Here is a 13,146-nt window from a genome sequence, read left to right on the forward strand (position 1 = left end):
GGGATTTCTTTTGTCTATAAGGAGGATTAGATGTCATTCCAGTGTCAGATGATTATAATCCAAACATCGTTTTTCTTTTTCTGACATATACATAGATATGCATCTTCCTTAAACAGAATTAAGTCGTTAACCCTGGGTGTCAGTTCTCTGTGGGTCTCTCTGGCATTCCAGCATTAGGGATGGCTATTTTGATCGAAGCAGTTGGACTGAGCCTTTTATTGAATATTCATATTTCCCATTCCCTTCGCCTGAAAATAGTGCGACCTTCATGGCAGCATACTGTAGGTAGGTAGCATGGCCTCCCTTACACTGCACTTTCAGCCTAAGCTACAGACCATCGTTACTGCTGTAGAGGCGGTAGCCGGAAGCAGTAATCAGCTGTTGGAGGAAGAACTGTTGGTGAGCCATCTTCCCCCGGCAGACTGACACTTGGGTAGAACGTGATCAAGAGGGGCACACGGAATTATCTGTGGATCTCCTTATTTGGAGGCATAGACGTCTATAAAACACCAAGATCGTCGTCGTCAGTCGTGAAGCAAAAGATGTCGTGTACTCAGTTGAATTTCTTCACCATATCTGACTGAGGAATATGTAAACTTTTCATGTCAGAGGACCATCTGACTCTAAGAACGGTAAACATAACTAGGATCGGGGATCAATATCGAAATATCTAAGCAAATATAAGGTAGATCGATGCCTTAGCCCTGAAGATATGCAACGCAAATGCGCATATTGTCCTTACTGAGCGAAATCCGAACATCGTCGCCAGTAAATGTACACGAACAGCTGTTCAAGCTAGCAGAAGTAGCCGATTGGAGGTTAGCCTTCTAGTGCTAACTTAGTGCAACAGCTAACGAGAGGTAACGTTGGTCAAACCTAGAAGGCAGGAAAACCTAACTGAACAAGTCCGACGTCAGATTGAAATCAAGATTTAATCTCGATGACGCGTGTTTGAGTTGTCCGTGTTAGCAGTTGTTCACAAAATGGGCATTTCAGCTAACGTCGGCTAGTTGTTTTTTCTATTAGCAGCCTAGTGTATTACCATCGTTAACTGGTGCATTAAACGTGGGACAAAGGAGATATTTGTCAATACTGACCGGTCGTCTGTTTGACATCGACTACTTGACAACATTTTGCCGCGAGAGAAACGCCAGGATTACTTTAATGCTACAATATCTCATCTAGAGATCTAGTGCAGTTAAGCAGTTCGGTTTAAAAGAGTAGGACGACGGGATGAAGAAAAACGACTTCTTGGCTTCTTGGCGAGTCTTCGTTGGAGCCAAAACGTATTGGTCTTTTTAGTTGCACAGTTAGTGGGCATATTGAGTCCAGCATTTTCTGCTTTTGGGATTATTCGACACAACCATTTCTTACCTGAGCTTGGCTTGTTTGCTACTTCGGCTGTAGCGGTTGTCGAAATGTGCTCAAATACACGAACGAGTATCAGACTGTAAGTCAGCTTCCACTCTGGAGTGAGTTTTAAAATCATTTTCTAGTTAAGTGTTATCTGATAATGATAATATATATGTGTATGTTTTCTTGCAGGCTATTTGCCACACCACCCAATTCTCGTTTTTTTTTTGGAATTATGTAGTTGTGTTTTAGGGCCCAGCAAAAAGCGTAAAGTAAGCCTCTCAGCTGCTATTTGGTTTCTGGGGACCACCCATCCCCCAGTCTTGATAGCCTTTGATTCCTGGACACCGTTTGTTGGGCTTCCTATTGATTTGTAGACCAAAGAAAAGCTGTGACCTCAAGTCACAGTCGTCTAAAGTCTGGACCAAATCCGGATTCGTAAAGCGGATGTAATGGAACTAATGTTTGCCGAGTGGGAGGATGGAGAGAGGTTCTCATTCGAAGACTCGGACAGGTTCGAGGAAGATTCTCTGTGCTCCTTCATCTCTGAGGCTGAAAGCCTCTGTCAAAACTGGAGGGGGTGGAGGAAGCAGTCTGCTGGACCTAACTCACCTACTGTCAAGATTAAAGGTTTGAAAAGGACACACATACATTCATACACTAGCACACCTTTTGAGACTGTGTACACTGACATTCTAATTTAAGGTTGTGTATGTGTTAAAAAGGGGACTGGTGTGTTAGATATTAACTTTTTTTCTTTAAAAAAAGTTTTTAAGTTTTCAATCAACTACTTCTCAAAGAGTACTTGCACTGAGTCATTTATATGGCTTATAATGTTATGCAGGTGTCCAGTGCTGTAGGTGGATGCCTTTCTTTGGAAAAATGTTTCCACAAGAAGTTCTGTCAAGCTCTTATGAGCGCAAGCAGAAAATTGATCGTCCATGCACACCTTAAATCAAACTGCAACGTAATTAGTCACATTTAGCCCCGTTTTGACTGTTTAGGTAATGAACAGACTTAACTCAAAAATGCTTTCTTCTTCAAACTGATGTTGTGTTTTTAACTGTGCAGTGTTGAATCTAAATCACCCTTAGCATTAGTTAACCAGTATGAGTAAGACCTGTAATTAACACGTTATCTCCTTTTGTTTCTGTTGTACAACAGCTTCCATAGCTTTTAAAACTTCCAAAAACATAGTGTTTGGTGTATCATAACATAAAATATTCCAAAAGCCAAATTTAACCCTGCTTTGAAGTTTCGTAAGAAAGCTACCTGATTGCTTGCAAGACAAGACAGGGTTCCTACCTACATTAGTGGACTTTCTTAGTATTTGTTTTTCATCATGAAGAAAAAAATCCACATTTGCAGGAAGTTCTAAAAATTCTCTGTCTCAAATGCAAAGTATTGATTCTTTATTAGAATTAATGTATCAACTATTTTCTGAGTATTCAATTAATCCATTTCCCAATGACTAAAATATAACAGAACATTTTCTAATAAAAGTTGTTCATACGCAAATGATGACCTTTTTGAACATGATATCCATGAATAATAAAAACATTTCAGACCTGAAATTTTACCAAATGATACTATTCAACAAAAAACTAATTTATTGAATGGTAATAGGAAAAAGGTCTTTACTATATTCTGTCGTTAACTACTTTACAGTATTGTAAATGGAAATGCATCTGTATTATCCTGTAAAGCATAATAAGGATAAAGAACATGGAAATGCAGAAAAATCCCAGCAAGCCAGCAGGAACCCAGATCCTCCATGTAGATGAAAACTACTGCTAAATTGCTTCCACTTTACAGGTACTACAACTTGTGAATGTGTTGGGAAGCAGCCTTTACATTGTAGCATCTGCGCTTGAGTTTCTGTTGAGTTCAAATCTCAATAAGAACTGACAAGGACACATGCAAGACTCCAAGGCTTTCATATTGGCCATGGGCCAATAGTCCTGGCACTTTTGTTTTTAAATTTATATACTGACCAACCCATAAAACCAGTAGATCAGCAGCCTGATTGACACTGGGCTGGCCCAATCTCATAGTTAAACACAACCATTGGTTATTTTCTATACTTACCCGGGGGTGGCACAGTCATATCATGAAACACCTCCTCCCTTGGCTCATTGCGGTGATGTGCAGTATAGGATGAATGTAACATTATCTTCCAGGATCTTCTGAGATGGAGAGAAAACACAAAGGAGGTGCGAAGAAACTGAGATAAAAAGAAACTTGTGTTTAAAGGGGCTTTTCTCATACCACTGTACTACAACACTGAAAATGCTAACAATTATAACAAATCAAGTTGCTGCAACAACAAATGTAAAGGCTCAAGGCTCAATATTTGGATTTAGATAGACTCTCAAAAAACTGAAGAGAAATTCTGTGGTAATAAAATAAATATACTCAAAATAATAAAAGTTTCAGATTAAATAGATAAACTGTAAATAAAATATAAATAAAGTGCAAAACAAGATATTGCCGTATAACCTGCTGCTGAATAGTATGAGTGATACAATAGATTTCTGTATCTCTAGCCCATTTTCTTTTCTCTGGAAAAAATCCGCTGGCTTATTTTGGATGTTTGATTACTGCGGTCAGGTGAGCTGTGGTTCACAGAAAGCAAGTCAAGCCAGCTGCAGTCCTATTTTGCTTGTGCTTCAGTCTGTACTTACGGTACAGGTACTGGGACAGGCCAAAATGCAAAAAAAAATAGACAAAAATAAAACATGATGATCTGGTTCAGATTTTAAAAATCTGGTTTCCTTCTTAGGTTACCACCATTACTGAATTGATTCTTGTTCACATCATTTTTTAAAATTACTGCACAGTAGTTCAGGTCATTTTACTGCATAATAATAATAATAAAAAAATACTGACAAAGTTACCCAACCTAAAGGCATCCTGACAGTTGAATTCCTCATAAATAGTAATAAAACACGTTCCTTCACAGTGACCCTGTAGTGTAAGTACAGAAGTAGATGCACAAGAACATTTGGACAACGGTTCACTTGACTGCAGTGTTTGGTTTCTAGCTGCTGTCTTCAATGCTTCGTTAAATAGCGTAAGCCTACACTTAACACACTGGGCCCTTGGCTCTGCCTCGCTACCTCCATTCACAGAGCCAAACGTAACAAAGTTAGGGTTGTAGTTGCGTACAAATTTAACCTTTGAGGAGGGATTGGCATCACTTATATCTTATCATGTTCATTTTAAACACTTGTCCATAATTTCAGCCAGTGGTTTGCTGCTGGCTTCTTCTTCTAGTGCTTATTGGAGCATGTTAAAGAAGTGGCTCAGAGCCAAGAAAGTCTGACCAACTAGGGAATTGAACATCTGAGCTATCCCACTGTGCTGATTGGTTCTGAGTTGCTCACGTGTTTCATGGGCACCATGTTAGCTACATCTAACCAGTATCCACCCATAGAGAAATGGCATTAACAGAGAATAAAGTTGGATTAAAAGTTAAAATATGCCACAGTGTACTGTGAAACCTATGTGAACATGTAATTTATGTTGATGTAGATGGACAAATTTTAATTTTAATTTAATTGATACATAACTTTGCCTGGGTTACTACTAAGTTATTATGGCTAGCGTGCTAATGTTATAATAACAATACTAAATACTGTTTAGTTACTGTTACTAAATATCAGTAAGACTATTTTAATTTTTACTATTTCTGAGTATTTATAATTTTTCTGAGTAATTTCAAACTTTTGATGGCGATGGATGAACACAGGACTGAGGAGAAGGTAAACACAGCTCCATGACTGATGAGGTGATTGTGTTACAAAGCATTTTACAGGCTCATTCAACATATGTAAAGTATGTAGACGCTGGGATATTTAAGTGAGACCCTTTTACATATTGACAGACGTACGAAATAACATTTATAGGACTGTTAATGGTGAAAATAAGACATTTACTTTAACATAACACATCTGCCCCATAGGGTTACATTGTAGAATCTTCGCACTGATGCATCTAATATGGTGCCCATGATTTGAGTTGGCCAGACTCTCACTAATATACGGCTCTGAACTGGCTGCTGCCTCACTGCCACCAAGTGGTGCTAAACTGCATTGCGGTCCTGCTCCCACAGTTGCGGCCTATTAGTTGGTGTTGTTTAAGAATTACAGTTCTAGAGCACCCAGTTGCTCAGTTGCTCTCTGTTTCTCTCACCCTCCGACATCCTCAAAACACATCTTTTTAAAAGAGCTTAAAATAGTTCTGCCTTTAACACCATACTCCCGGACAGACTGACAGAAAAACTGCTGGACATTGGACTCCCAGCCACCATCTGCTGCTGGATTACAGACTTCCTCTCCAACTGTGTACAGAGAGTCAGAGTCGGGCCCCATCTCAACAGCCCTCAGCCTCAACATCGGCTCCCCACAGGGCTGTGTACTCAGTCCTCTGCTCTACACTCTGTACACCCATGACTGTGTCAGCACCCACCCAGACAATATCACTGTTAAATTTGCAGACGACGCCACCTTAGTGGGACTAATCTCTGGTGGTGACGAGACTGTCTACAGGGAGTGGGTCCAGAGGCTGGTGGAGTGGTGTGATGACAACAACTTGGTCCTCAACACCTCGAAAACAAAGGAGAAGATTGTGGACTACAGGAGGAGGAAGACTGACCTGCAGCCCATCTGCATTAACGGGGAGTCTGTGGAGAGGGTGCACAGCTTCAAGTTCCTGGGTGTGCACATGGACGCAGACCTCAGATGGAACTCCAACACCTCAGCGGTTGTGAAGAAAGCCAACAGCGGCTTCACTTTCTGAGGATCCTCAGAAGGATCAACCTAAAGAGGGAGCTGCTGACTGTCTTCTACCGCTGCTTAGAGTGTGCTGACATACTGTTTATGTATGTGGTTTTCCACCTGCACCATGGCACATAGAAAGGCACTACAAAGGGTCATTAACACGGTCCAGAAGATCATCGGCCACCCTCTCCCCTCCCTACAGGACCTCTACAGCACCCGCTGCCTGAGGAAGGCACACAGCATCCTGAAAGACATTTCACACCCAGGACACCGGGTGTTCCAGCTCCTGCCCTCTAGCGACGTTTCAGGATGCTGAAAACAAGGAAAAACAGACTGAGGGACAGTTTCTACAACAGGGCCATAGCCCTGCTGAACAAAAACAGCTGACACAATCGTGTCATTTCAGCCGCAAAGTTTCACTTTCATGAAAATAATGACTGTGCAATAAGCTTTTTCCTTTTCCCTAAACAGAAGTGCAATATTATACAGTCCTGTTTACATTCTAATTTATACATAGTGTTTTTAGTTTGTTTGTTGTACATGCCTTGTCTAGTTTAGTTATTTATTGAATATTTATCTTTTGCATTGACGGGAGAGCTGTACCTTAATTTCGTTGTGCAGTGTTTATTGTTATATGCTACCGTGCAATGACAATAAAGACTCTAATCTCTAATATCTAATGTCCACCAAACTAGGGCTGGGCGGTATACTGATTCATACCGAATACTGGTATATTTTTTTTTCGGTCATGATATGAATTTTTAATATACTGGTGTATTTGATTACACTGTATTCAGAACACTGCACCGCGAGACACTGTTTCCAACCGGATCATTTTCACTGTAGCTCTTCTAAACATGCAAGGTGCAACTGTGTTACTGTGAAGTATGCTGAAGATGGAAAGTTTGTGGCAGAAAAAGAAGACCAAGAAAACATGTAAGAACTTGTTCCAAATAGGTGCCCTGTCAGTTCTGTGTTTTTTTTTTTTTTTTTTTTTTTTTTTTTTTTAGGGTGACCAGACGTCCCCAATTTCTGGGGACAGTCCCCGTTTTGGACGACCTCCGTCTAAAGCTGTCCTTGAAAATGTCCCAGATTTCAGCGTTTTATGAATGAGAATAATTGTTGCACACAATCACTTCATCACTTTATTTATTCTCATTATTATTATTATTATTATTATTATTATTATTGCAATAGCTGCTTATTAAAGTCTAGGAACTATGCAGGATATTTGCATATTATGAATCAGGGTAGTTTTGAGAGCCCTGGTTCAAATATGAATAAATATGTCAAAATAAATGAAACCATAATTGTCCCTGTTTCTTCATTTCAGCTTGATAACATTTAATTCTTTTTTTTTCTGTTTTTCATCTCCGAGCTATAAATGTCTTGGATTTCATTTCAGAACATGTTGCAAACACGTAATTACGCATGAAAAAAGTACCATCAGAATTTTGAAAAATACTGTGATATACATTTTCGCCCAGCCCTACACCTAACCCACCCATTTGTTCTGTACTTTAATTTGCTTTTATGCTATTGCATTGCATTTTTTATATTTATAACATGTATTGTTGTTTTATATAGGGTGACCAGAAGTGTTTGAAAAGCGCCCACAAATAAAATGTATTATTATTATTATTATTATTATTATTATTATTATTAGTAGTAGTAGTAGTAGTAGTAGTAGTAGTATTTTTCCTCACTTTTGACATTTGGGTTATGGCACTTCCATCAACATATTCACATGTAACATGTAAATCAATGTAGTCATGTTGTCATTGCGTTGTTGTAGTCAGTTGCAGTTGTTTAGTTATCTAGCTTTAGTATGCCCAACAACTGTAATCTCACAGTGTTTATATAACATTGGTTATCGTCTCGATCTAGGTTTCTATGAGCCTAACCATCAATGCGTTCAAATTAAGTGGTCTGTGCACATAATCTGTTGCAATGGTGGACAAGTCTACCATGTAAAATAATCTAATTACACATACATTCCAGTACCAACATTATTAACTTTCGAAGTTGGAAGTTATTGTGTGCCCTGAGCTTGACAGTTCTTCTTCACCGCAAGTTGAAGATAAGTTAGCTATAGATTGCCATAATCAGCAAGAGGACAAGTCAAATCAGTTGTAATTCTTAGACTCTCCTCCTGTTATAGATGAGGAGTTATCCAGGGCTTGCAAGCTGCTAGAAAGAGAATAGGAGAGAAAGAGAAAGAAGGTGGTTAAGCACAGCTTGAAAAAAAAATAAAAAAAAATAGTATAGTACAAAAGATCTGTGGCCCTCATAATTTTCTACATTTCTGAGGGATTCAGGGGATTGCAACACAAGTTGTGAAAGTAGACAAAAATAACCTAGTTAAACAAGTGAAACAAATATTTAGCATTTGTTTAGCAACAGAGAAGAAGTGTCCTATAACCCTTAGGATCTTTTAAGTAATTTAAAATGACTCTCTTACTGCATCCAGAAAGGCCTTCCTTCGGACGGTTATTTATCCTGCCATGTTCAAAAATAATTTTTTACCCTTACCATCAGGAGGTCATGGCCGTGTGAATGCATCAAAGAAAATGACATAAGTTTTTGCACAGATGTTTCCTTTTTAAGACTATGGCCACAGCCTATTTGAGTTTAAATGCAGTTTTCAGTGAATTACCTGCTTTTATTTATTATCCTTTGCACCAGTTTATTCTTTTTGCCTTTCAAAACTCTATTTACAACCTGGTTAGTTGTAATTTTCCTCCCATCTTAAGATTTTGGTCACCATGTATATGAAGTATGTGAACCCTTGTTTTCAGTATCTGGCATGACCACCTTGTGCAGCAACTAAATATTTCAGGTAACGTCTGATCAGTCTATCATAGCGATTGTGAGGAATCTTAGCTCAGTCCTCAGTACAGAACTGCTTCCTTTCTGAGATGTTGGTTGGTTTCCTCACATGAACTGCTTGCTTCAGGTCCTTCCACAACCTTTCTTTCAGATTTAGCTGAGGACTTTGACTTGGTCATTCCACAACATTAAATTTGTTCTTCTTTATGCATTTGAATGTACAACAACTTGTGTACTTAGGCTTGTTGTCTTCTTGCATGTGAAGACTGCATGAATATGCTGGAACAAGTCTGAATTATTTGGTCTATCAGTCCATCCAGGCCCAAACAGGGACTTAACCACTCCCATGTTTCATGGATGGGACGAAGTTCTTATGCTTGAATGCAATGTTGTTTCATCACCTATTATCTAAACCAAGCTTTCTACTTTGGTCTCATTTGTCCACTAAACATTTTCCCAATAGTCTTCTGACTTTTCCAGATCATATTTAGCAGACTGTATATGGGCAGAATTGTTCTTTTTGGAAAGCAGTGGATTTACCCTTCCACTCTGCCACACACACCATTGCTGTTCAGTGTTCTGATGGGGGATTCATGAACATTAACTAGCCAATGTGAGAGAGCCTTTAGTTGTTTAGAAGTGCTTCTTTGTGACATGCATCTTGCACTTTTGGAATGATTTTTGGTTTACCACTCCTGTGAGATATAAGACAGTCATCTTAAATCTCCTTACTTGGTCACAGCCTGTTTGTGTGTGAATTTGTAGACTAACCTCTTTACAGTTGTTTTTTATGCTTTTCCTCAGACAACTAATTAATCTGCTGCAACTAGTGCTCAAAAGGCTTGATCATGGATTTATTTTAAGTGCAATTTATGCCTCTGTGGGACTATATAGCGCAGGCGCAAGCCATTTATACTGTGGTGGAAATTGTCAGAAAGATAGCACTCTGGACTCTGTTAAAATATTAGAGTAGATTGTGCAGAAACGCTGTCTTTGTGGTTAAGAATAACAAAGTAAGAAGAACAAATGGCAAACCATTTTAAATTAATGATCAACTTGTACTTCACTGTCACAATACTTGAGCCCTCCTCAGTCTGGCTCGCCCTGTGGTAACAGTAGTTTGTGCTGTGTCTTTTTTGCCATACGGGTTGATTTGTGTTTCTACTTGCTTCACTTTCCAGTTACTGCTTCACAGTCAACAATGCGGTCTGCGTCGGAGTGACATGTAGTTGCAGTTCTGGGGAGGTGCATGTAAGGCTATGGCATTGGGAACTGTGTAGAGTATAGGCTGTTGTCATAACTACGCTGTCATCTTGAAGTGGAAGCATAAACCACCTGTTATAGTGCCTTTGTCAGAGAGAAAATAGGTATTTTGACCTCAGGAATATGCATGATTTGAATTTAATGGTAAATTATCATTTTGCTAGTTTGAAAGAGAGACTGAAAGAGATAGTGTCTTTCATTTTTTTCAAATAAATTTGTGTTTATTTTGTACATGTTATATATATCCATATTTAACTTAAAGGGGACCTGTAATACTAAATATGGTTAAGATAATTTAAAGAAGGTCTCTCATACTAAAAATTTATTTATTTATTATTTAAGTTTTAACTGATGGCGAAAATTTTGATAACACTGATTTCAAAATCTCAGCATTTAAATTTCAAATTTACAATACAGGGCACCTCCATTGCTGTTGTGTTGCCGGACGTTATTGGAGCCGATGGTTTGGCTGGTTCAATATGCAGTTGCACCAAGCAGCTACATATACATTGAAAATGACATGGAAAAAGGAGCAGATTACAAAACGAATTAAACGAGGCATGTTCCACATTGCTCCTGCATATTCACATGAGTTTTATGAAGTTAAAGCTTGGGGGAAACCTGTTCATTTCCATCATGTAGGCTACCACTGACACCACCATCTGTTCTAACTGCACTCAAAAGGAAGAGTCTCGAATTGGAATTTCCATTTTGCGCCGTTGGATCTTAAGTAGGTTATAGGTAGAGCAAAATGCAAAAAGAAGAAATGGGAACTCTAATAATCATGGAGATCATCTATGATCTTAATCCTGTACGAATCGTCCATATCTGTGATTTAAAAAGTAAAAATTACACTGCAAGCTGCAAAGCTGCAAGCAGCGTTGGGGGTCCTAGCAGCAAGCAAGCCAATGCCTGCTCAGGAAGGTGTCATGAGCCCATACACCAAGGTTGGTGTCGATACATCAATCCATCGCAGAGATATTGGCCTACTTCCTGTTTGGAGGCAAAACAGTTTTTTACACACTTCAACATGGCTGCCAAATTTTTATGCAAACGCACACAGTCCTTCAAATGTACTGGAATGTCGGAGAGTATCAGTCAACACTGGAATCAAGGTTAGCAATAAGCAAAGCAATATGAAGATATGAGCAAAAATGCAATTTTGTAAATTATAGCACCCCCCAAAGGTCAAAGGTCACCAAAATTCTTGGGCCTCTCAAAGATCGGGTCATGAACCTGGGTTAGGGTTAGGGCCTTGCCGCTGATTTTGATTAGCTGTTAGAGCAAAAAAATTTGGAGTTCAGACATGAAACTTCAACCATCAGCCAAACGTGATATGAAGACCATATTCACCACGTTTCATGTAAGTTGGACAAAATTTGTGCCCTGTGTGAGTAAAAATGCAATTTCTGTCACTATAGCGCCCCCCCAAACGTCAAAGGTCAGCAAAATTCTTGGGCCTCTCAAAGTGTCTTGAGTCCGCGTTAGAAGTTTGAAGTCAAAACATCAAACGGTTGCTGAGATATGGCCTCACTTCCTGTTTGCCCCCGAGTTTTATGGGTTGCTACAGGCAAACGGAAGCAAAACTAAAAAATCCACATGATAACTTCTGTGCGGCTTGTTCTGAAGATTCTATGTACCAAATTCCATGGAAATTGGACAATCTGTGTGTGTGTGTGTGTGACCTGAAATGCTTTTTGAAGGTTTTTGATAAAATTCAAAATGGTGGAAAATCCAATATGGCGCAAATTGACCTCATAGGGTGTGTTGAACTCGTCTTGACCCAAGGATTCCAACGGTACTTCATTTGTGAAACATTGTGTGGACTAACGGGTCCAAAGTTATGAAGCGGAATGCACTTCAAACTTTGACATGTTGGTGGCGCTAGAGAGTTTAATGTATGGGCATGATAATTCTTGAGGTTGACCATGGGACTGTCCTGAATACGTGTGCCAAGTTTCAAAACTTTTCACCATGGCGTTCTAGGGGGTGCCATAGATTTCAATTGCAGCAGAAAGTAGATCAATAATAACAATAAGAATAAGAAGAATAATAATAAGAAAAGCTACTAAAACAATTGGTACCTTTGCAGTTTACACTGCTAGGTCCCAATTACCTACACAGAGGTCCTCTGATAATAATGTGAATGCACATCTGGACATCTGTGATGTCTGGAAAGTTTGGACAGATGTTTGAGCGCAATGTTGACATGTCACTGAACTATTCACTTTAGCTGGATGAAACCATTAAATCAACCATCAGTATCAAAAATATATTTTTATCATTCATTATAATTTGCAAAGTGTTAATTAAAATTAATTAAATTAAAACTGTCTTTGACACGCAGTGGAGTGAGGTGGAAAGTTTGATGGGAAAGTTTGATCCCGTGTGTGTGCACCACATGAAATGCAGACGGTAATATTTGAAACACACACATTTTTTTTTTTTTTTTGAGTTATGGTTTTAAACTTTTGACCCTCTCCTCACTGCTATCTCGGTCCAGAGCCTCCTTCATCTTCAGCAAAAATAGGTCTCTCAACCCTCCTCATAACCCTCCTTCTTGTCAGTGGCTCAAACTCGTAGGCCACTGGGATTAGTTGAGAGAAAAATCTCCCTTTCCGCCTTGTCCTCTGGCATATTTTTTCCTTTTAGCTGCGTCTTCTTCAATAACGGGCAAAGCAACTAACCCATCCGATGACGTGGGGAGTGACATAAAATTAAGAGTATGATCCAAAACGGTTCAGAAATGCATTTAAAAAGATGATTTTCTTTTAAATGGCTGATTTTTTTAAGATGTTTTATTTTGGCATTATGTTTAAAATATGTACACATTTACTATGTTGGTGCATGTTATATTTGTTTCATGTCCCCTTTAATGTACTGCAAAATTAACATTTTGGCCCATGACCCTCCCCCGGAT

The 13,146-nt window shown here is 39.0% G+C and overlaps 1 protein-coding gene across 2 annotated transcripts in view; it reads left to right on the forward strand.

Moving 5' to 3' along the window:
• Nucleotides 1–401: 401 nt before the first annotated feature.
• The window catches only part of zswim8 (zinc finger, SWIM-type containing 8), an 88,388-nt gene continuing 75,643 nt past the window's right edge, over nt 402–13,146 (forward strand). The window contains exons 1-2 of one of the 2 annotated variants that reach the window (XM_047602346.1): nt 402–1,450; nt 1,546–1,983. In XM_047602346.1, the coding sequence (XP_047458302.1) occupies nt 1,806–1,983 (178 nt within the window). In that variant the 5' untranslated portion in view covers nt 402–1,450; nt 1,546–1,805. The remainder of the gene's footprint in view (nt 1,451–1,545; nt 1,984–13,146) is intronic. The other variant, XM_047602347.1, reaches the window with a different exon arrangement.

The sequence above is a fragment of the Mugil cephalus genome, chromosome 13 (assembly GCF_022458985.1).
Source record: "Mugil cephalus isolate CIBA_MC_2020 chromosome 13, CIBA_Mcephalus_1.1, whole genome shotgun sequence".
Taxonomy (NCBI): Eukaryota; Metazoa; Chordata; class Actinopteri; order Mugiliformes; family Mugilidae; genus Mugil; species Mugil cephalus.